Here is a 23,709-nt window from a genome sequence, read left to right on the forward strand (position 1 = left end):
GAGTAGTTATTAGTCTTTATCTGGCATCATACTTCTTGCCTCGGATGCCCTGTGACGTGAGAACAGGTGTGAACCAGAAATGGACTGGTTGGAGGGATGCCTTTGTATGTAGAGGGTCCTTAGAACAGTCACGACGAAGGAGGGGTAACATGGTCAGTTCAGGGTCACTGCTCCTGGCTTCTTCCTGAGCGCCGGTGCAGAGCCCCGGGGCAGGGATGCCCAGAGATGGACCCAGTCTAAGGTAGTTGTGGAGGATTTGGAGTAACCTGGAACCAGGCGTGGGCTTTGGGCACTGTCGCGGAGCCCCTGTCCCCTGAGGAACATCCTGGATGCACGTGTAGGCTTTATTTTCGGAACCGAACCTGGAGGCGTGCCTCCCGAGAGAAACAGTTACAGATGATATTTAGTTTTGGCTTAAATAGTACACATTTTTAATAGAACTATTTATGGTAAGAATTAAATGTGCTTATTGTGGGCCTGCCTTTTCCCAAGTGCTTAGTTTATGTGGATTGTACATACACACCCCGATATTAACCTCTTTCTGGAATTAGGTTTGTCTAGTTGCCATATCCCCGAGGCTCACTCTGGTGCTTTTGCTGTGTTTGTCCTTCCTTGCCCCTTTGCTTGGATTCTGGCTTCCTTCTGGCCTGCCTGGCTCTAAACTCTGCTTTTCTTCCTGCTGCCGCAGTGACTAGATAAAATCTAACGATGCAGAAGGAAGGGGGGGGAATAGCCCACCTCCCAGTTCCACTTTTCAGTCTGGCGGGTTAAAAGAAAAAACACCATTTCTTACAGAAGCGTAGAAGTGTGTAGTTGGACTTTTAGCAGCAGGAAAAACTTCATTTTAAAAAGCCTTTGGCTCTGGAACCTGCCTGTCCTGCGTCCCGCTCCGGAGGAGTGTGCCTGTGGCTCTGTCACTGAGCTTACCAGTGCCCCACGGTGAGGGAGGGGCTTCAGTAGAGGAGGTGCGAGCGTGTGCCCGCCCCGCCCCTCCCCTTCCCTCAGAATCCTGAGATGCAGTGAGGCCTGACCACATGGAACCACACGATACCGCCCTCTCCCCAGATAGTAGTGCATGTGATTTGAAAATATCCTGTAAGTTCTGGCGATCTGAGGGCTTCCCAGAAACAGGGTTTTATCTAGTCTGGTCGCTTCTGCCGGTTTCTAGACTGTGGCTCGCTGGACCTCCTTCCCCGGCATGGCTCCGTGTCCTCAGCCACTGGTGGCCCTCTGTGTCGAAACCTCACGTGTAGCACAGCCACCGGACTTCTCTCGAAAACGTTGTGTTTTCTTCATCCGCTTTCACTTCGTCTCTGTGGTAGCATGTACCCTGGTCTGTAAGCCGGCTCGTGTCGTTTGGGGTGTGTGTAGGTGGGTGTAGACTAGACCACTTCGAGGACACGCTGTGAAGATCGTACTTGTATTACTGTGTAATGTTTTTTCCTTTTTTTTTTTTTTATTAGGCAAGAAAAAGTCATATTTCCCACGTTGTTCATGGGTAACTGAATTTGTTTGCTGTGCTCCTTTCCTTCTTTCGCAGTCATGGTATATGGTGGAAGACGCATTAACAGAGTGGTGTTACTAACTGCATGGGGCTGACTCTGCTTTAACCAACTTACAGCCCGCGAGTGGCCTGTCAGGTTCCCGTTGGGCCGACTGTCCCCCTTCATACTGGTTCGGCCGCGCAGGACAAGACAGTTGGTGGTGGCGGTCCTGGGGCCCTTGTGGCCAGCAGGCCTGTGACCCCTGTGACGTAGGGTCAGGGGCTGCGGTGATGACGCTGGAAGTCTGGGCGAGGGGGTGGAGTGTCCCTGTCAGGCCCGGGGATCACATCTGATTCGACTTGATGGGACTAGGGTTCTTCCTGCTACCTGGAGCCCTCTGTTTTCTCAAGGCAGGCGCCAGTGCTGGTGGGGGCTCTCTCCTCCACACTCACTCGTGTATCCCCAAGTATGCCGGAATGTTCTAGACGGACTTGTGTGTGTACGATCTGTCCTGTTAGGAATGCACCTTTCAGTTCGCAGAGCTGCTGGGGCTTGTGTGAGCATCCGTTCATCCGGGAGCTGGCACTCACGCGGCACCTCCGGCCTTCTCTCGTCCTGTCCTTGCTGCTCGGAAGGGTTCCGTCTCCGTGCTTTGTCTCTGTCACGAGAGATTTCTTGCCCTCCCGACTAGCTCTGTCCGCCTTCTTACTTCTTCTGTTGCCATTTTACAGCTGACCTTGGTATCTGCCCTTAGCTAGATTCTCCGTTTTTCAGACTCTCAAACCAGACTATGGTGGTAAGACCATGACATTTCATAGCTTCTGGAACCTTTTTGGTGTAGGTGATTCCCAGATCTGGTTCTCCATCCCTGCCCATTCCCTCTCCACTGGGACATGTCCCTTTGGCTCTTTTGCTGCTCCTGAAATCAGATGTGGGGGGCAGGGGGGTGTTGCTTCTCTTGGAGCCTTTTCCCCACTGCACAGCTTTCTGTTCCCCAGAGGACCTCGGCAGACAGCCTCCTCCTTCTGCTCCTCCTCCCTTCCTCCTCCCCTCCTCCTCCCCCTTCCTTTTTCCCTTCCTTTGGTTTGTTTCTCTTTCTCTCTCTCTCTTCCCCTTCGTTCCTTCCCTCCCTTCCTTCCTCTTTCTTCTTCTCTCCCCCCTCACCCCCCACCCACCCCCACCCGGCCTTTTACTTCCCACACCTTGACTCAGGTGCCCAGAGAGGCCCTGGCAGATTGTTACTCTCTCTGTGCATCATCCTGCCTTCAAATCAAGAATTCGCATTTCTGCCCACACAGAGGAATCGCCCACCTACTTGTTTTCCTCTTATATTCCGGATTGCACTGCTGCTTTCCCCGTTAGAGCTGGGCGGCATCGGGAGCACCGGAGTTGTTGCCGAGGGCTGTCAGGTGCCCTCTGACCAGGCGCAGACAGGGAAGAGATAATGTGGCCTGCGCCCCCGTTGACAAGCTCACGGGGTGAGCCTAGGCTGGGCTTGGGCTTGCTTTGGTCTCTTTAGTAATAGAACGATAGGGATGAACTTGGCGTTTTTTAAGGTCTATCTAGCTTGAAAATGCAGGAACCCCAGCCCTAAACCTGCATGTGGGGCCATTCTCCCGGGGTTTTTGCACGTCCCTGGGGGAACAGGTGCCGGCCGCTGCTTGGTGCCCAGCGGGCCTGTGCCATGCTCTGGGACTGGAGTCTGGTGGTCACATGTTTAAAGCGGAGGCCCGCCTTGTTGTTGCTGAGCGTCTAGGAGTAGGAAGTGGGTCCTGGGGCCCTGGGACTGGCTGGTTGAATGACAGCCGGGGCTTGTCCCGTGGAGGCTGCAGTGGCAGGCGGGGTGCGGCCCTGCCCTGAGGAGAGTCACAGGCAGAATGGAGAGGGTGATCTGAAGTTTTCACAGGTGATGAAGCCTGGATGTCCGCCCTCCCCGAGCCCAGAAAGGAAAGGGGAGCTCCTGGGTGTGCTCGCTGGGGGAGGGAGTTGGGGGGGGGGTCACGCCTCCCAGAGCCCCTCCTCTTGCTCTTGGTCTGAGTGTACCCGGCTTGATTCCAAAGGCAGCATCTCTGCTCTGAGCTTGGTTACTTCAGAGTTCAGATGTTAACTCTTTCTTCAGAGTGGTCAGGGTCATTTGTCATCTCTGTGCATGCCCGTTTCTCCGAGTTGCTTCTTCAGTGTGTGAAATGATGAACCTGTAGGGTGTGTGTGTCTGTTCTCGTTCCTTTGAAGAGAACCTCTCTCCTTGAGCCCGTGTTCAACTCCCCGGACCCCTGTGATGAGCAGGTGGTGGCGGGGGGACAGCGATGGCACACGCGGCACGGTGCAGGCCCCGCGCTTGGCTGTGCCTTTCAGGTCGCGAGTGGGGCGGATTCCCCGGGAGTGTGTTCAGTATGGAAGGGCTGCGTGGCTTCCTGAGAGAGGTCCCAGCCCTGTGCTCCTTCGCCGGCTGCTTCCTGTGGCTGTGGGGGCCGCTGGGCGGGGCTGGGGCACTCTGTGCCTTCTGGGCCTGGGTGCCGGGTGCTGGCTGCAGGCTCTGGGGGCTGGGCTGGGCTGGGCTGGGCATGGCACGGCACTCAGGCCTCTGCAGAGAAGCCTCCCCTGTCTGGCTCTGCTTGGGAAACAGTTTAACAGTTACTTCTTCCTCCGTCTTGTGAAGATATTCACGTGTAGTGTAGGAGATTGGGAAAACAAAGAAAAAGTATAAAGTATTAAAATTTACCCGCTACCCAGATGGAGGAAAAGTAACTCGTTAAATTTTCTTTCCGTAACATATATGATTTTATATACATATATGTGTAGCGTCCCCCTCCCCGCACATTCTAGCACATTCTAGATGTAGCTGCCTAGAAGTAACATCCATTTATATAAGAGGTTGCAGTTTAGAATCTAGCACCTAACTACTTTTTTCCTTCACGTCGTTGAACACATACAGGTCGGTAACTGCTCATTCTACCTAGTGTTAATTACGTTCTGAGTACTTCCCCGTGCTATTAAAGAAGGCTGTGGCATGTGTTTTTAATGGCCGTATAGAATTCATTGTTGAGTTGCACCATCATTTATTTAGCGACTTCCCCGTTGGCAGACACTCAGCCCAGCTCCGCACGGGAGAGGTCAGGGCTGTGGCTGGCAGGACGGAGTTGCCGAGCGGGGAGCATGTAATCTCGCTCCGGCACCGCCGAGTTCTCGAGGCTCTGACCGGCTGGCGCCTTCCCGGCAGCCTCTCTCCCTGGGCCCCGCGATCCTGCTGTGGGCCGGAAGGGGAGCGCCCGTAGAGGGCACGTGCATTTCTTGTCGGGTGTCGAGTGATTTTAAATGACAGTGTCTCTCTCTCCCCCCTCCCCTCCCTTCCCTTCCCCTCTGTGCTCTGGTCACCCCCACAGGGCAGTAAACGGCTTTGACCCAGCGCCTCCTCCTCCTGGTCTGGGCTCCTCGCGCCCGTCGTCAGCACCGGGTATGCTGCCTCTCAGTGTGTGAGTGCCCGGCCTCCGGGTGGGGGCGCCTGTCCTCCTCCAACAGCCCAGGACACCCACGCCTCGTCCCTCGGTGCCTGGGCCCGGCCTGGGCCCCTGCGTCTGCCTCCCCACGGCTGGCAGAGGGCAGGCTGCATGCGGCGGCGGCTGCTGGGCCCTGCCTGGCCCCAGGACTCTGCGCGATATCAATACTGGCTATTTCCTCTTCTCGCCGTGGTGCCGTTGGTCTCACATGATTGCACTTTTGTGGGTCACAAGGTGGCACGTCCGTGTACTCCTTGGTCACTGGATGCAGAAGTACCCATCATCATCACGCCTGCCCCATAGCTCCCACCCAGCTGTACGGATAGGGTTTAGTTGTGTTTAAGACATTGCCGACCTTCTAGAAGGTCTCCCCCAGATCAGGTCAACGCGTGCCCCCGCCCCTCCCCCCCAGCTCCCGCCGGCTCCCGCCCGCTCCCGCCCACGCTTCTTCAGCGCTCATGATCGCGTGTTCGCCAGCTCCACTCCCCACCGTGTGACCTGCTGCTGGTCGGGGGTCGGGAAGGTCACTGAATTAGGGAACATTTTCTGCACCTTCTGATTTTACTTTAGCGGTTATCATTCCATAGACTTGCCTCCCAGAGCAGCGAAATGCCCGTCTGGACCCCAGCTAGCGGGAGCCTCTGGGGCCGGGGCACCATCTGCTCCTCATCCGTGTGCCTCAGACTCGGGGTGAGGGGCGGGGGCAGCAGCCTCCTTGCCAGCTCTCTGGTCCTTCAGTTAAGCGACATCTTTCAGGGCGTTTTGTTTTGTCCTCTGAGGGCCTGTCCACTTGTGTTAGGAAGCGTCGAGCGGCCCCATCCAGGGGGCTTCTGGTGGGCAGACTGGCCGTAGGTGGTTGCTCCCGATCATCTTGATTACTCTCATGCTGCATTTACTGTTTACATTTGTTTTATTGTACATAGGTTTGTAAACATTATCGCCTAAGATATTTGTATATAACTTGGGCTTTGTAGCTTTTATTTATTCGGAACTCACACGGCATGTTAATGACTTACGATGGTGTCCTACTCTGGGCAGCGGCATAGGATCATCATGTGGTTAAAAGAAAATATTTCCCCTCAAAAAAATCTTTTAATGTGGAAACAATAAATTTCACAGAAAAAACCAAAACGAAACGGATTGAGGTTGCTTTATTGGGTTTCTGCCAGCCTGGGAGAGAAGACCAGAGTTGCAAAGCCCGGTTCAGAAATGTCCCTTGGGTTCTGACTCGAGGTGTGCAGACAGATGGCAGCTGTGTGTGTGTTGGGGGGGGGGGGGGGGGCGGTGCAAAGAAGAGCTGGGCGGTCTCCCGAGGAGGTGTCTGATGCAGGTGTTCTCATGCTGGTTCTTGGTGCCGGTCTCTGCTCGTAGCTGTGATTTCCAGGAGTTTCCAGGAAGGCCTGGGGCTGCACGTGGTGGTCTGGGAAGAGGGAGGAGGGAGGGACAGGGTGGTGGATCCAGGAGCCGGCCCTCTGGATGTGTTGCTTTTAGGACATGTGTCCGTGTTCTGGGGCTGGATGTCACTTGGCTCTGGGCTTCTGTCCTCATCCCTCAGGTTGATGTTGGCAAGTGAGGGAAGATGCCGGGTGTTTGGGAGCAAAGACGCAAAGTGACTGGATTTGAGGGACGGGGAGACTGGGGCGGCTGTACGAGTGGGTCCGGTTCTGAACCCTAACGCTTGTAATGATGAGTGAAAATAAACCAGATGGTCTGTAGTCTTAAAACTGTAAGTGAATGAAAAGCGAATCCAATTTGTAAGCAAGTAAGAAACACGAATAAGTCCGATACCTTTGTAAAAATTTCTTCTGTTAGTACGGGGCAGAAATACCCTGTTAGTCGGTTCGGAGATTGTGTTGTAAGCGGACTCACCGAGAGACCCTCGGGGTGCTGGGTGTGCCGGGCCTGGGTGCGCTGGCCGAGCAGTTGCGGAGAGAACTCGTCTCTGCTCCCAGCTTCTTTCCCAACCATCTGTGCAAGGATTGGATCCGATCAGAGGTTGAAGGACCTAGCAGGTCTCTGTGTTCATGCAGGAGCCTCAGATGGAAAACAGAAGTAGAACTAATGCAGTTAAGGCACGGATGAGTCCCTGAGCCCTGAATCCTGGCCCCTGGCTCCCAGATGATTTCCCTTCCAGCTAGACGCCCCTGGGATCATCCCCTGCAGACTGTTGGTCAGTGATGACTGGGGGGTGGGGGGGCGCTGGCTGCAGGAACCCATGTGTCTGTCATTTACCACGTGTTGCCACCTCTGGGTCCAGGAGAGCACGGGCCAGGTCCGTGAAAGGGCCGTGTAAGCTGCAGGCTTCAGGAGGAGACCCTCCTGTATTTCTGGGTGTTTTTGTAGCTGCAGCGGCCCCTGGCACAGGAGCCCCTGAGGAAGCCGGCCGACTTCTTGGTCTTGTCCTCCGCCTTCCGTTTGGATCATTTGGCTGAAGAGGCTACTTTGTACTTGCCCAGATAGTACGTTATGTCACCAGGCATGAAAGTTACCACGGACTTTTTAAAAAATATTTATTCTTGAGAGAGTGTGTGAGCAGGGGAGGAGCAGAGAGAGAGGGAGACACAGAATCCGAAGCAGGCTCCAGGCTCTGAGTTGTCTGCACAGAGCCCGACGCGTGGCTCGAACCCACGTACCCATGCGATCGTGACCTGAGCTGAAGTCGGACTCTTAACCGACTGAGCCCCCCAGGCGCCCCGACCCCGGACTGTTTGCCCATCCAGCCGTCAGCCGCCCGTCTCAGTGTGCTCTCTCGCCAGGACTCCTGATGCCCTGCTTAGCCCGGCTCTCACGAACCCTTGAGGAGCGAGCCCTCCCTGCGCCGGTCCCCCCAGGTAGTGACACGCAGCTTCACTGCCCGTGCCCACCCCTTGCCCCCCAGACGCCTTCCCACAGGCGAGCAGGGGTCAGTGTTCTGCTTCCTTCCAGCCCAGAATAGCCAGAAACTGCACCCCATCAACTCAGTTAAGGGCAGAAGCTGGAGGTGTAATGCTGAGCTCAGGAGAGGACGGGAGAACGAGATACAGGTGGCCTGAGAGCAGGAAGAGCTGGCTCAGCCCAGCTTTCAGATGGGAAGGGGGCGCAGAGTTTCCGTTCCGGGCCTGAGCTCACACAGCAAGGTCACAGAAAAGCCGGGACTGGAAACCAGCTTGGGTCTTTTCTGCTGTATGCTCCACTTTTCCAGGCTTGGGGCCTCGCTGGCTGGCCTCGACTCTGTTTCATGTCTCAGGAGATGAGCCGGTTTTGGCTGCTTGGAAACGACGAGCCGTGGGGGCTCACACAAGCTTGGTCTCCCAGGCCTGTGCCGGTCGGGTACCGACTCTGCTGCTCCCAGCCGGCCCTTCCGAGGGCCAACGTGGACACTGGCACCTCTGGGAAAGGGGAGGTGTCCGGGGCCAGAGAGCCATCCTGCCTGGCTGCTGGCTGCTGGTGGGAACGAGGCCAGCCCGGGGATGGGTCCCAGCAGTGAGGTTAGAGGACGCTAAGATGAGCCTTTTCATCATTCCAGCTTCACTTCATCGACTGTGTTCCTGTCTATATTTGCCCCAAAGTTTGAAGCAAATTGAGAACATGAGCTGGACCTTAAAAACGGAGGCTTGTTGCTTGAGTCCTAAAAATGGGGGCCGGGTGAGGAGGCGTGTTTGTGAGTCACTTCCCTGTGACTTCACGCGTCTTACCTGAAAACTGGTCCCGTGGCAGTTAAAAACATGATACACGGGGGAGCGCGGTATCCCTTTTGTAAGGATTAACGTGGCGGACTTCCTTTATTAGCTAGCGCGCGTCAAGAGGCAAATTTGAAACGAGAACACAGCTTGCAGGTGCTGGGGCCGGGCGACCACGTGGGGTTGGCCATTCAGAGTCACGCTTGCCCCCACAGGTCTTCTGCTAGGGTTTCCTGTCCGCTCTGAAGCCTCCCCGAGGGAAACGAGGCACGCGGAACCCAGATCTGTCCGTCTGTGGGGTGTTTTCTGATACCCCCGTCACGATCTGTCACGATCCGTCGGTGGGAGGCGAGGGAGGAGGGCGCTCGGCTGGCAGGCCTGGGCAGTAGGTTCTCTGGCACGCGCTTGGATTCACGGTCAGGAGAGGGAGGCCTGAATGAGCTCAGAGCCCCGTTGCTCCCTGTAGGTAGTCGGTGGAGTCAAGAGACACGGTTTTTTTTTGTCTCCAAAGATAGTGATTGCTTTAGCCAGGGAGGAAAAGAAATCAAGTTCCGTTGTCACCTAGGATTTAGGAGAATAGGTACACTTTTGCATTACTGGTGTCACTAAGTTACTCTCTAAGTTTTTGATCAGTGTAGCAGTGGGATCTGCTAGGAAAACTCTTTTTCTCCTTTTGGGAAAATCGCCCATAGCAGTAAGGACGAATAAAACAGTCTCAGCGGCATTAACGTGAATGTCTGATGGCCGGGGAGTGGTCAGGAGGACTCCGTAGCCGAACGGGATACCACGGAGCCGTTGAGATGTGGGCGTGCGGACGTGCTAACACACGGGGATGGGAGTAGCCACTGGGAAATGGACACGGATGAGCGTGTTGTCTGCAGCTTTATTTAAAAAAAAAAAAGAAAAGAAAAAGATGCAAATAGTTTGTTCTACAGTTTCCTGTGAAGTTGCCCAAATTCATTTTTCAAAATGGAAGCGACCAAACAGATTTTCTTTCCTGGGCCAAGTTGGCCCGGAGACCTCTGTGCTGAGAATTCGGGCCGGGAGCACAAAGCAGGGGCTCCCTGACCTCTGCCGGCCGACTGGCCGTCCCTGTCGGGCAAGTTAAAAATACACATACCCCTCAGGCTCCCCAGAATCTCCTAGAATCTCAAACCCAGCACCCGTAAGATACACCTTTATTTTGTGACCCATTAAGAAAACTGCGCCAAGGGAAATGCTCGTTTAGACTTTTTATATTTATTGAAAGAGCTCTTTCTGACCACGTTAGGCACGTTTCCATATCACGGTTCGTAAATAAAAAGTAAAACAGAAGAGGTGTTCTTGAAATTTTGCACTGTGGTTCCGGCGCTCTGAACTGTCACCGCCCAGAGTTCTGTTGTGTTTCCCCAAACGACGTCGTCCTCTGGGCCATGGTGGGCGTTGGTGACGCTCAGCACTACCGAAGAGCTTTATTTTGCTCTTGGCTCCAGAAGTTTCTTCTAAGTTGCTGATACTTACTCTGCAAGGTCTGATGTCGGGCTTTCCCGACCTGACCAGGAGGAGCCTGGCGATGACAAGTTCACAGTTGCCCCTTGTTGATGGCGATCGTGGGAGATGATGCCCATATGTGAGAACATGGGCACCTCAGAATCTGTGCAGCACAGCACTTCGAGGGAGGGCTCTGTCAGAGCCAGTGTTTCACGGTCTTGATTGTGTCACGTGACATCATTAAATAAGGTTTCATGACATCCGGGCAGCAGGGAGGGAGCCATTAGGCTACTCAAAAAATAAACAGACCTCGCTGACTTACTCAGATGTGAATTTCTGGTTCCGCATCCTTGTTAGAGAGTTTCGCGTTTGATTTCTGGCAAGAATTGCACGAGACCCCTTCACGCGATTTGCTAGATTCCCCAATGGCAGCCGGGCGTGCAGGGTCCTCGGCTGGTCCTCCCAGCTGGCACAGGACACGGCGTCTTAGCCAACGTCTGGGATGCGGGAAAGCTGTCGGTACAGACGTATCCCTCCCAGAGTGACTGGAAGCCTCTGCGGATTGGGACTTGGCTCTGGTCTCAGCTGCAGCTTCACGCCCTGTCCTGGAACCAGGGGAGAGAAGCCACCGTCTCACTTCCTAAACTTTCCAGCCCACGGCCTGTTCCACTATGGGTTCTTTCTTTTTTTTTTTCTTCTTTTTTTGAGGTGGTCACGTTCCACCTGACAGGGTGTGGTGTTTCCTGGAGTGTGACAACTGTGGGCACTTTTCTTCCCCAGCCTTGACAACAGCCACCTCTGTGTCCCGACCACACTGGCTTCAGGAGGAAGGGGCCACAGGTCGGTCGGACCCAGAGCCATAGGGAGGGCTGGCTGGGAGCAAGTTTGGTGCTCTGGCCCATACTTCACCGATGTTGGGGTTTCCAGGGATGGGGAAGATCGGTGGCAGTACGGAAATGTGACAGGGCTGGTCTCTCTGATGGCGGGGTTTCGGGAGTATACTCTCGGGGCTCCTGGGCGGCTCAGTCGGTTACGCGCCCGATTTCAGCTCCGGTCATGGGCTCACGGTCTGTGAGTTCGATCCCCGCGTCCGCCTCCGTGCTGACAGCTCAGAGCATGGAACCTGCTTCGGATTCTGTGTCTCCCTCTCTCTCTCTCTGCCCCTCCCCTGCTCATGCTCTGTCTTTCTCGGTCTCAAAAATAAAATAAAAACATTAAAAAAAGAAAGTATACTCTCAAGCCAGCCAGGCTAGGGACAGGTCTGTTATCCCCACTAAAGCAAATTAAAATAATCTCTGGGCCATCTGCATTAAAAAAGGAAGTGTTCTGCATGACAGCTCGGAGGTAAAACCCCAGCAGAGCCCGACTGCGTCTCAACCTCATCTCGGCAAAGGACAGGGCTTCTCCCCGGTCCGGCCTGAAATCTTCCGCACGACGTGCCAGGCCCCTGCTGGGTGGCAGCTGGCTGGCTTGAGTCTCTGACCCGCTCGGAGCCCCGCTCCCGCACACCCTCTTCCTTGGGCTGCCTCTCCTTGGACTACAAAGCGGTGGCTTGTTAGGAGAGGTTCCTTCTGGCGAACGTCTTTGTGGAATCTGGAATGGGACCGGTCCACGCAGGTGACGTGTCTCCTGATTGTGCTGGCGCGGGACGGCCGAGCGGTGTGGGAGACACCGTTACCACTGTCGACGTGACACCAGTTAAGCCGGCCGCCAGGCAAGGGTTCCTGCTTTTTGCGAAAAGCTCCAAGTCCACAGACGCCTGGGTAGGATGTTGAACGTGAGGGTGAGGACACGCGTGAAACATGTACTGCACTCCTCCTCTTGTGTGGTAGTGACACAGGACAGAGGGAGCGCTTTTGCCTTTTTTTTTTTTATTACATCCCCACCACAGCCAGGCAGCCTGGCCAACCAGAACCGGCCTGACCGGAGACTGTCACGGAATAGAAAAAAAAAAAAAAATCCACATTCTCTAGGGGGTTGTGTGTTCCCTTGTGTTTCATTTCAGCCTCTCCTCATTGGCCCACACTAGGGAGGCTGCCCTTGGATCTCACCCCTGAATCCTCCCCAAAGCATTTTAAGAAAAATTTTTTTAACGTTTATTTTTGAGAGAGAGAGAGAAAGCGCGTGAGCAGGGGAGCGGCAGAGAGAGGGGAGGCACAGAATCCGAATCAGGCTCCAGGCTCTGAGCTGTCAGCACAGAGCCCACGCGGGGCTCAAACCTGCAAACTGCAAGATCACGACCTAAGCTGAAGTTGGACGCTTAACCGACTTGAGCTACCCAGGCGCCCCCCCCCCCTTTTTTGTTTTTTTATTTTTGAGAGCGTGAGCAGGATTTGGGGAGGGCAGAGCGAGCAGGAGGTGCAGAATCTAAAGCGGGCTCCGAGCTGTCAACACAGAGCCCGAAGTGGGGCTTGAACCCACAAGCTGGGAGATCGTGACCCGAGCCGAAGTTGGACACTTCGCCGAGCCACCCGGGCGCCTCTACCCGAAGCATGTGCGGACGTCCCGCCCGAAGCCATGGTCTGAAACCGCTAGAAACGCGGAATCCGGTAACGAGCACTGGTTGGTGCCCGAAACCCTCCTGAAGGCTTCATCTCGCAGCCCTGAAGTGCGCCCTTTTCCACTAACCGTTGGGTCTCCAGCCCCAGCGGCCCTTCCCCCCCCACCACGTGTCCACTCGCCGGGGCCACTGTGTGAGCAGGACTCCTAGCCAAGCCTGCCCAGAGAGCTAGTCCGTCACCCCTCAGCTTCTGGGAGCACAGCGCCCTCGGAAACGGCGGCCTGGCCGGCCGCGTTTAGAGTCTGGAGTTCCCAGCCTCCAGTCAGAGCCCGGGTGGGACGTTGAGAACAGAAGATGAAAACAGATTCCACGTTTACACGATTATTGTCGTTTATTGAGGTCTGTTTATTCTCAACGGGTGCTTTTTCCTCCAAGTAAACAGAGCAGGCGTAAATATCTATAATGAATAAATTTATTGTCTTACAAAAATCATTGTCTAGAAATATGGGAATACAAGAAAAAAGATTCTTTGCAGTCGGGTGTCTGGTGGTCAACAGCCAGTACAATTCGTAAAGGGGGGGAAACCAAAGGTTCCAAACCCACATGACAAATTCTTCCTAACAGATGTTAAAGCTTTTAACCCAAAAGGTTGGTGTTTTCAAGCACGTTGCAGAGGATCAAGGATTTATAATTAACACTGATTCATTGTCACTGAATGTTTATAATACCACTTTGACTAGAGAGGTACATGATATGAAGCAAAGTCAGAACTTATACAGTAAGTTGTTACAGAGGCAAATAATGTATTTAACGTTGTCTTAGTACTGTAGTGTCTAAGGCACTTTCTGTAATGTCAGTTTGCTTAACTATCAACCAAAAACAGAATGCTAAATGTTCACTGTAACACTGTCCGGGGGGGCAGGGAGGAGGAGAAATGAAGAAAGATTCGCGTCCACGGGCATGTCAACATTCAGGCAGATGGCATCGGTTCCCGAGGTTCGGTAAAACCTCCTCGACAAACTTGGAGTGAGTCTGGGACACAAAACTACTGTTTCCATTTTGGGCTCAAAGCAGCGGCTGAATTTGCAAAGGTCGGCATGCGAGCCTGGCTGGGGAGGGGGGGGGCGGGGGGAGGGGGGGGGCTTTGGGCCACCCTCTGCCCGGGGCTGCGCCTGCGCCTGGACCAGGACTAGCGAGCGCACGGGCAGGGCCTGCGGGGCTCAGGGTCCGCGTGGGACCGCCCCCCGCGGCCGCACGGACCGGCCCTGGCCGGGGACCGATCACAGGGAGAGATGTGGCAACGTCGCCAACTCGTGGTGACCCCGAACGGATGCCGCTTTCCCCCCCAACGCGACCCACCCTCCTGGTCTTTCCGAAGCCCCCTTCACAGTTTGCTCACTGAAATAGTGTCGATCGTTATTCGGAGGAAATACAAGGAGATACGAGTGCAGCTTACGTTCCACAATGTTCTAAGAGACTGGATGTGGCTGAGGAGTCAGGGGCCACATGAACACAGAACTAAGTTACCTGTCTGTCGACAGAGAGCATGCAGAGCGACTGGGCAGCCACGGGGGGGGGGGGGGGTGTGTGTGTGTGTGGGGAAGAAGGGGAGGGCTGCCCCCCCGCCGATAACCCAGCGACTGGCAACGAGGGTCTGGAGTTTGTCTGGAAAACGATTTCTCTTCTTAACATGGATTATAAAATGGTCTCTTGGTGGATATATGGAAAATAGATGCAAGGATTAGACAGTCTGTTTAATAGGTGTAGGTTTTGTGGACGTATATAGATAAAACGGGGAGCAACTGTACTTAAATCTGAAGCAGGATACAGTATGTGGAGGCCGGAAAGCCTTAAGACACAGTTGATCTTTCGGGAAGGAATCCCAGAGCTCGCCAGTTTCCTCAACGTGTGGGAGGCCCCGAGGCAGGCTGGCGCCGGCCGAGTCCCCACTGTCCCTCCGTACCGCCTCCGCTGGCTTCCCGGGGCTCTACTCGGACTGGGGCGGCTGCGTCTCGTTGACGTCACTGGTCTTACTCTCCGTGTCGTCGTCCGACAGCTCCAGCGAGGCCCCTTCGATGTGCAGCTGACGCCGGCCAGACCGGCTGGAGGAGAAGCTGATGGGGCCGCCCCGCCTGGAGAGGACACAGAGCAGACGACGGGGCTGGGCGGTGGTTCCGCCATCTCCGGGCTCGAGCCGGGCGCCCTTCCTCAGGACGCCGCGTGGGGTGGGCGGGCGGGGTCAGGAAAGGCTCCGCGGCTGCCTCTCCTGCACCCCCGCCAGCACGGGGTGCACCCAGCGGGAGGGCCCCGGTCTGCGACGCCCGAGCCAGCTGTTGTGACAGAGACGGGAAGGAAGACGGACAGAGGCAGGGTCCTACCTGCCGACCAAGCAGCAGCAGCATTTCTACAGCGGCCGGACAGGCCGTGTTTTATTGAGGCTTTGGGGGCCAGGAAGGTCTCCGGGGCACGTTCTCGTTTTGGCTTTTTTTTTAGAACCCTTCGTATGTAAAAACGTCCTTAGCTTGCTGTGCACAAAGCAGCGCACGGCCTGTTCGCTGACGCCCGTGCTGGCACGTTCTGAGGGGGAGCGTTAGGCTCTGGCGCAGGTCAGGGTCCGTGTGGGGAGGAGGGCGACGGCACCGGGGCCCCCTTGCTGCGGACGGCCGGACAAGGACGGACACCCGGCCTGGCCCTCCGGCTTCGTGCCGGGGATTCGTGTCGTCCGCTAGTCAGGGGCGCGGGACCGCTGAAGGTCGGGAATCCCGAGGGGGTGAACGCAAAGTGATTCGGGGGCGAGAACGAGTAACCGCACGCGAACCTAAGGGGGCCTCCGGCCCCGGGCGCTAGGCCCACAGACGCGGCTGCTGGCCACGCTCCCGCCGCGGACTCCCGACACCCGGCGCCTGTCCCGGAAGCCCCCGGGGTCGCTCACCTCAGCCGGTTCTTCAGAGTGCTGACCTCGCGGCTCAGGCCCTCGTTGGCCTCCGTGGCATCATCCAGTTCCCGCTGGAGTTTACGCCGAGACGCGTTGGCACGCGTGGCTTCCTCTTCTGCTTCCTCCAGCTGCCGTTTCAGCTGCTTCATCCTGGCGTTGGCCTTCTCCATCTTGGGGAGGTCGCGGGACCAAGTCGGACCACAGCGGGGAGATCAGAGTCAGCACGGCCACATCCCGAGCATTTAGCACAGCTCACCACCCCGAGAGCCACGTGAGCGCACACATGTACGTCCGTGTACACACACACACACACACACACACGGGGGATGGGCTGAGCCTCTCGGTCAGCCTGCCACTCTCAGCAAAGCCAGTGTCTACCAAGCAAACCATATACTAAAGGAGTCTTAAAACACGTAAGATCCTACCCCCCCCCCCCTTGAGTTTTCCGCAGAAACGACAGTTTAGGGTCTTCACGGGAGTGCCCCGTGGGATCATGAGGAGGGATCCCTCTTCCTGCAGAGTATGACAGCCAACGATGTGGACGGTCTCCAGCCCTAGCAGGTGGCAGTTTCTACAGTCCGTTCAATGCGGGTGTCTTGGAGGGTACGTTTGGATTCAAGTGCAGAGCCGTCCGGAGAGCGGACACCGGAACTCTGTGACGCAGACACGCGCCAGTGCCTCGCGGGTCTCACCCTCCCGGAACTGCCCTGGGTGTCGCTAGGTCCTGAAGGCGGGGGATGGAGGGAGAGCCCGAGCGGAGCCCGCCTTCCCTCCCCGTGTCTGCGGTGACGAGTCTCATCACGGCAGAGGAGAGCCAGAGGGAGAGCAGGGCTCCCCAGGCAGCAGACCGAGCGGGCGTGGCCGCGGCAACCGGTCCCGTTAGCGCTTCCCCTCGATGCGGAGACAGAGGTGCCTGGGTGCAGGCGAGAAGACCCCGCAGGTCCCGCACACGGCACGTTTCTTTTGTCCGTGTCCAGCCTGAGTCCAGCCAGTGCCCAGGAGCTGCTCTGGGCCTTCAGGGGGAGGACGGCACACGTTTGTGACACTTTCTTATCCTCGCCAGTCAGTCGGGAACGCCGGGCCCGCCTTCTTCCCTTACCTGTTCTTTGTACTGATCCGCATGGCGACGCTCGTCTTCCACCTGCATGAAGATCTCCTTCAGCTTCTTCTCCGTGCGGCGGACTAGCTTGTTGGCGGCTGCCCGTTCCCTGTTCAAGTGACCAACGCGTTAGTGTTTGCAGCTCTAGAAACGATAGCTGAACGAGGACAGTGTTTTTAAGGTCCTTTTTGTCCGGGAGAGGACACAAGCTTGACTTTTTCCAGGACCTCTGACCAGAATGATGGTGTAATTACTGTGGCCCGGAAACCTTGGTTTCCCCTCTGCTTAACGTACGGGTTCCCTCTCACGTATCCTAACGGCGCCGGGCGGAAAACGTGCATGTGTCGGGGCTTGACACACAGCTGTCGGTCGCTTTATTCAGTGATCTTCTCAAGGGCAAAGCTACCTGTCCCATAAACTGAATTCAGACTTTTTGAGGACAAAACTTTGGTTACTCTAATTACCTAACTTCTTAGCCTAAAAACCAAGCAAACCAAGACCCACTCTATTAACTGACGGTTTCAATTTAAAATTGACGGACTGCCTACCGAGACGCTAGGGGCTAGTGCGGCTCTAACAGTGACTCTTGTTGGAGCCAAGCTAATCAGCAGGCTTCTAGACGGGCCCACACAGGCCCTGATAGGCCACATGGAGAACTGCACCGAGAACAGGGAATGTTCTTTTGTTCCTTCGCAGACGTGATGCAAAAATGGACAGCCAGGGAGTTAGCTGGAAAGGGCAAGTCACGTTCATTACGGCGGCCGCCAACAAGCCCTTTTATCCAGATGCAGTGGAGTCTGGACAGCGGGAAGCCCGGGGTCCGTCTGGCACCAGGAAGTCCCCGGCACGGGCTGACACCACCTTCTGTCTCCCACTCGGGTGACAGGTGTCCCCGCGCCACCAGAGGGCCAGGGGCGCGTGGCGGTCTGGGCTGCGAGTCCCGGGCTCGGCCCGGACCCGGCCCGCAGTGGAGACGCAGGGAGGTCTGGGGGTGAGGGCGGCCGCACCCTCTTACTTGGCTTCCTGCTCCAGCTGCTCCTCCAGCTGCCCGATCTTGGCTTCCAGGGCCGAGATGGTGGCCTTGAACTTGGACTTGACGGTGCCCTCCAGTTCCTGCAGCTTGGCCTTGAGCTCCTTGTTCTGCCGCTCCAGCTGCTGGCGCGCGTTGTCACTCTTCTGGGCGGCGCTGCGCTCGGCCGCCAGCTCTGCGTTCAGCGTGTCCACCTGGAGAGGAGAGCCGGGTTCAGTCGCTCGCGCCACGGGGGCGGCGCAGCCCTTCCCGGGCGCCGGGCCGCGGCGCGGGCCACCTGCAGCGTGGTCTTGCGGAAGCGGTCGTTGAGCAGCTCCGTGTTGCTCTGCTCCTCCTCCAGCTCCTCCTCCAGCTGCGCGATGCGCGCCTCCAGACGCCGCTTCTCATCCAGCAGCGCAGACCTGGCCGGGCGGGGAGGGGACAGCGGTCAGAGCGGGGGCCGCGGCACGACCCCGGGGAGCTCACCTCCCCGCCGCTGGAGCTTTCTGGGCTTTCGTCTCTCCCCCGCACCCCTCCCCGCCCCCCAGTCTGTCCACAAGCCCCGGCCAGGACGCCTCCGAACCCGCCACCCCAGCCCGGGCCCCGTCCCTTCTCCCTGCCGCACCTCCCTCTGTCCTCCACGGCCCGGGTCCACCTCCAGCGTGATCCTGGCACCCTCTACCCTGGACTGTGCTAGAAGAGGACCGTGATGAATCCTCAGGGCAGTAATTAAATGGAGAAAGAGTCTTCACTGGAAAAAACTAGGACTTCGCGAGAATCGCGTTCAAAGTCTTAAGGCATCTGCTTGCCAAACCTCGCGAGTCTGGGCGTGAAGACCTGCGCGGCCGGGCCGCACGGCCTGCGCCAGTCGGGCTATAGCTCCGACTGTGCCTCCTTCAGTCCTGCGGTGGGAATGGCTGGTGAGGGGGTGGGGCCTGCCTGGGTTGTGCGGCCGACCGGCGCCAAGGCAGTCTGGACGCTCGGCAACTACGGACTTCTAGATGCCAGACGACCCGGCCTTCCCGGTGTGACAGGTGTGCCCCCGGGGGATGGGCTGCAGGCGCCTGAGCGGGGAGGGTCGCACCGTCGCCGGTTTCTAGCCCATTCTTCCCGCCCGCTGCCAGGAGACTCACTTGCCAGAGGCGCTGTTGGCGATCTCGTCGGCCAGCTCGTCCCTCTCCTGCTCGGCGTGGCGGCGGGCTCGCTCAGAGGAGGCGAGTTCCTAAGGAAGGTCGGAGCGGGATTTAAGCCCCGGGTAACGGGTTCCTCGGATGTGAAGCGTGCCGGCCGCGGCCACCCTGGCTCCGGCCCCCTTGCTGCTGCCGGGCCTGAGAGATTAAGCCACAGCCTGGCTGAAGACAAGCCGGGTGACGTGCTACTGTCCACGTCCTTCCGCACAACTGTCCCCAGAGGGACTCCTGGTCCACGGGAGGGCTCTGCTGCCGTTTCCAACGGAAGAGGCAGCTCTGTTCCCACCCTCCCTAGAAAGCGGGTGTTTCTTAATCCTAAACTCGGCATAGACCTCCTGCAAGCCCGCACCTATACCGGCTCACGGTCTTGAAGGACCTGTCACATACACAGTAGTGCAGTTTGGAGGTCAGGTCCACGGGACTGACCAGTGAACATCAAGGTCCCAGGAAACACGGTAGTTGTGCGGGGAAGTGAGGACCACAGCTCCCGTGGGGAGTGTGGGCGAGGGTGAGCCCTCAGGCTTGTGCAGTAAGCAGGGCCTGGCTCCCGAAGGAGGTGGGAGGCAGGCTCTGAGGCGGTGCGGGGCTCTCTGTGAACCGCGGGCCGGGCCCGTCCTCTGGAGGAAGAACTGCCTGGTGGGGCTTTTCCACAAATTTCTTCGGAAGAGGGTTCGCCACCGGAGGCAGCCAGGGTGCGTTTCTTAGCCCACGTGGGTCAAGACTGAAATCCTGTTCTCGGGATTTGAGAGCCGCACCGTTTCCCTTACTGCACGGGTGAGGAAACGGAGGCCTAACGGATGACGCGATCCGCCAAGTGCCAAGACTGGTGGGCGGCAGAAACTCGGGGTTCTGACTCTCCCCGTCTGGGCCTCTTGCCACCGGCTGGCGCTTCCTGAAAATGCCGGATTTGGCAAAAGCACAGCTTTAAAGATGCCTGTGGGGCAGGGCCGCATAAAGAGTTCGCCCGTGTGCTTGGCACGCGCGTTCACCTCTTACGTTAGCGCACGGGACGTAGGCCAAAGGCCCGGGTTCCGGCACATGCCGTCCTGACCCGTGGGGTGGAGCGAGCCCAGCTGGGAGGCAGCAGCCACGATGCTCTGGGCCCGACCCCAGGGCCTCTGATCAACAAACACTGGGCATCAGCTCTACCACCTGGCCTCTGGCGCTCCGTCCCTTGCCCACTGGCCGGGCGTGCCGTGGACACCCACCGGGGAACCCGTGGGAGAAAGGGGAGGAGCCTGAGGGAAGGAAAAAGAAACAGAAGGGCAGGGCTAGCTTTCCAGGGGGTCTCTTCTCCCTTATCCAAAGTCTGAAACAAACACTTTCTGAAAAGGCTGGGAGTGTGCTTGGGTACGCAGCTCGCGCCCTGGGGGCCTCCGGGAGGCAGGCTCCCAGAGCCCCCTCCCCTGAGCGTGTCCCCGTCAGCTCCACGATGAACCACACAGATCTTGAACATTTGCTTCACGGAGGAGCAGGTGTTCTTTTAAGCAGACGTGGAGCATTTTTAAAGACTGGTCACGTTCTAGACCCTACAGCTGCTCTGGTCTCTATTCTCTAGCCACAGTGCAAGAAAACAGAAATCAACAAGAACAAAAATCCACACATTCGGAAATTTAAACCACACTTTTAAGTTGTTCGTGGAAAAAAGGAAACCATTACTGAAATGAGAAAAAACTGGAATTAAATGGTGACGAGAGCATAGATTTTTTAGGACACAGTGAAGACAGGACTTGGAGGGGAATGTGCAGTGTTCTAGGAGCAGAACCGGACAAGAGAAAAAATGGAAAATTAACGTGTGCGATTCAAGAAAGCAGAAAAAGAAAAACCCAAAGGAAGTAAGGATCAGAGCAAAAATCAAGGAAACAAAACAAAGAGGGATCCAAACCAAAAGCTGCCTCTCCCAGCGACCTTGGGGTCCGCTCAGTGTCGACTCACTTGGTTTTTAGTCCCTCCTCCATCCCCGACACCCTTCTTTCTTGCAAAGTCTGCTCTACATTCAGGGTCTTTGGTGACAACGGATCCATCATTGCTAGGTGTTTGTGTGGGCGTGTTTTCGTATTAACGGATAAGAACATTTCAACTCAAGTTGCTCTTCCCTTTCCTAGGTTGGAATACTTGTGCTCACCGTTCACACAGCGATGTGTGGACACACACATCGCGTGTGTGCAGTTCTTTGTACGTCACTCACATCTCCATAAAGCTGTTAAAATAAACCTGCACAGTCAGGTGTGTCTACCACGGACGTGACCCCATAGCACACGTAAGCCCCCGTCAGTCCCTCTTCAGGAGAACTTCCAAAACAGATAAATGAAAGAAATGATCAGAAGATGAATCGCTCGGGGAGTCAATGAAACCTGCAGCTTCCCTTTTAAGTATCACAGGAATAGTGCTTCTGTGTAAACCAGGGCGGTCTTAGAACACTTAGAGTTCAACCATCCCGATGCTTCCCAACACTAAATCAACACCACTGCCTTTTATAACACACGGAGCACGGCCTGGTAAGTCGCTCGAAAGGTGACTAACCAGTCCCTTGGCCGTGAGCCAGGTAGAGGAATATACAGGGTGAACATTTTTTGAACAAATGGATGAGGAAGTAAGTAAACAAACCTCTTGCAATTGAAGGATTTCGGCTTCTAGACTCTTGAGTTTCTTTTCACTCTCTTTGGATTGAGCAAAAATCTCGTCCCGGGATGCACGAGCTTCTTCTAATTCACGTTGGTAATCCTTCATCTGAGCCTAAGATTAAGTAGGAAGAAGGTGTTAGAGGACTTTCTGCTCTGTTTTTAAACATATTGTTTCTGGATCATAAAAGTCCAAGTACAGTCACTGTAAATATGAAAGTATATGGCGGGGCGCCTGGGGGGGCTCATTCGGCTAAGCGTCCGACTCTTGATTTCAGCTCAGGTCATGATCCTACGGGGATCCTTGGGGGATCGAGCCCCAAGCTGGGTTCCTCAAGCAGCACGGAGCCTGCTTGAGGTTCTTTTCTTTCTCCCTTTGCCCCTCCCCCGCTGGTGTGTGCACGTGCAAGCTCAAAAAATAAAGTACATGCCAGTGACAAAGGTATCGCAAGAAAACATTTAGAACAATATCCCTTATGAAAATAGACGGAAAAATCAACAAAATAGTGGCGGACCGAATCCATCAGTTTGTATAATCCAAAAGAATTATACACCATTATATCCCAGCATCCAAGTGGGATTTATCTGAGGATTAATTTGACACCCCAAATCAATTAATACAGCCGTAGGATCATCTCAATAAATGCAGAAGAAGCCTGTGACAAAATCTAACACCCTTTCATTATAAAAACAACTCAGTAAAATGAATAGAAGGAGACGTCCCTCAACTCTGATAAAGGGTAGCAGTGAACAACTAACAGCTAACATACTGAATGGTGAAAAGACTGAGTGCCTTTCCCCTACGATTAGCATCGAAGCAGGGATGTCTGACTTTGCCACTTCTGTTTAACCCTGTAACAGTTCTAGTCAAAGCAGTTAGGCCACGACAAAAACCAGAAAAGATATCCAGATTAGAAAGGAAGCAAAAAACCTAGCTTGATTTGCTGATGTGATCTTGCATACTGAATATCTTAAGGAATCCACCAAAAAACCATTAGAAGAAGCCAGTTCAGCAAGGTTACAAGATCAATATACAAAAATCAACTGTATTTCCATATACTATAAACATTCCAAAAATCAGGAAAGCAATCACACGTCTAAGCCTCAAAAATGAAAAAAATATGGGTGCCTGGGTAGCTCAGTTGGTTAAGCATCTGACTTTGTTTGGCTCACGTCACGAGATCACGGTCTGTGAGTTCAAGTTCCGCATCTGGTGAGCTTGAGCCCTGGGTGAGTCCTGCTTCCCTCCCTCTCTCTCTGCCCCTTGCTCAATTGTGTGCGCGCGCTCTTTCTCAAAAGTACTTAGGTATCAATTTAGCTAAAATATATGACTCGTACACCAAAACTATAAAATAAGATCATCACTGAAAAAAGAAATGCTAAATAAATGGAAAGATAATCATGTTCATACACTGGAACAAACACTGGAAGACAGTATCATTAGGATGGTAAGTCCTCTCCAGATCAATCTACCCAGTCAACAAATTATCGAAACTCAAGCTGGCCCACCTGCCGCTTGCAGAAATTGGTAAGTTGATCATAAAATCTGTAGGGAATTGTAAGAAACCAGAAAAGCTAAACAAAGAACAGCAAAGCGAGAGATGTTACGCTTCCCAATTGGAAAACTTACGAAGCCGCAGCAATCAAGACTCTGTCACACTGGCATAAGAAAAGATATATAGATCAACGGAAGAGAGCTGAGTCCGGAAATAAACATGTAAATCAATGGCCAGATTTTTGACAGGAGTGTCAAGAGCCAAGATAATTCAATGGGGGAAGGAAGAGTCTTCTGGGGCGCCTGGGTGGCTCAGTCAGTTAAGCATCTGACTCTTGACCTTGGCTCAGATCATGATCTCATGGTTTGTGGGTTTGAGCCCCCACCCAAGTATGGAACCTGCTTGGGATTCTCTCCCTCCCTCTCCCTCTTCTCTGCTCATGTGAAAAAAACTTAAAAAAAAAAACAAAAAAAACTAATTCAACGGGTTAAAAAAAAATCTGAAAGTGTAAAACTCTTAGGAGAAAACATAGGAATAAGTCTTTATGATCTGGGCATATGCAGTAGTTTCACAGATGGGATAACAAAAGCACAAGAAACAATTTGTACTGTACACAGCACCACTGAGTGAACAGACCAGTCTAGGGAATGGAAGAAAACATATGGAAATCATAGATCTCACAAGAAGCATCTAGAATATATACAGAAATGTTACAAAACTCAGTTATTAAAGACAACTCAATTAGGAAG

The 23,709-nt window shown here is 54.9% G+C and overlaps 2 protein-coding genes across 14 annotated transcripts in view; one reads left to right on the top strand and one right to left on the bottom strand.

Annotated features, from left to right (window-relative positions):
• Positions 1-23,709, top strand: part of NDEL1 (nudE neurodevelopment protein 1 like 1) — a 90,396-nt gene that overhangs the window by 40,759 nt on the left and 25,928 nt on the right. Inside the window, exons 9-10 of one of the 10 annotated variants that reach the window (XM_078437781.2) lie at positions 1,464-1,498; positions 4,868-13,495. The exons of 8 other annotated variants lie outside the window; for them this stretch is intronic. In XM_078437781.2, coding sequence (XP_078293907.1) covers positions 1,464-1,498; positions 4,868-4,875 — 43 coding nt within the window. In that variant the 3' untranslated portion in view covers positions 4,876-13,495. Of the gene's footprint in view, positions 1-1,463; positions 1,499-4,867; positions 13,496-23,709 lie in introns of those variants that run through there. One more of the 10 variants, XM_078437778.2, reaches the window with a different exon arrangement.
• The window catches only part of MYH10 (myosin heavy chain 10), a 130,103-nt gene continuing 119,458 nt past the window's right edge, over positions 13,065-23,709 (bottom strand). For all 4 annotated transcript variants that reach the window (XM_078437767.2, XM_078437773.2, XM_078437769.2 and 1 more), the window contains 7 exons: positions 21,451-21,579; positions 18,787-18,875; positions 17,952-18,075; positions 17,660-17,868; positions 16,645-16,753; positions 15,543-15,715; positions 13,065-14,742 (listed from right to left, as the gene is read on the bottom strand). In XM_078437767.2, coding sequence (XP_078293893.1) covers positions 14,598-14,742; positions 15,543-15,715; positions 16,645-16,753; positions 17,660-17,868; positions 17,952-18,075; positions 18,787-18,875; positions 21,451-21,579 — 978 coding nt within the window. In that variant the 3' untranslated portion in view covers positions 13,065-14,597. The remainder of the gene's footprint in view (positions 14,743-15,542; positions 15,716-16,644; positions 16,754-17,659; positions 17,869-17,951; positions 18,076-18,786; positions 18,876-21,450; positions 21,580-23,709) is intronic.

Source organism: Panthera onca, chromosome E1 (genome assembly GCF_046562875.1).
Source record: "Panthera onca isolate mPanOnc1 chromosome E1, mPanOnc1 haplotype 2, whole genome shotgun sequence".
Lineage (NCBI taxonomy): Eukaryota > Metazoa > Chordata > Mammalia > Carnivora > Felidae > Panthera > Panthera onca.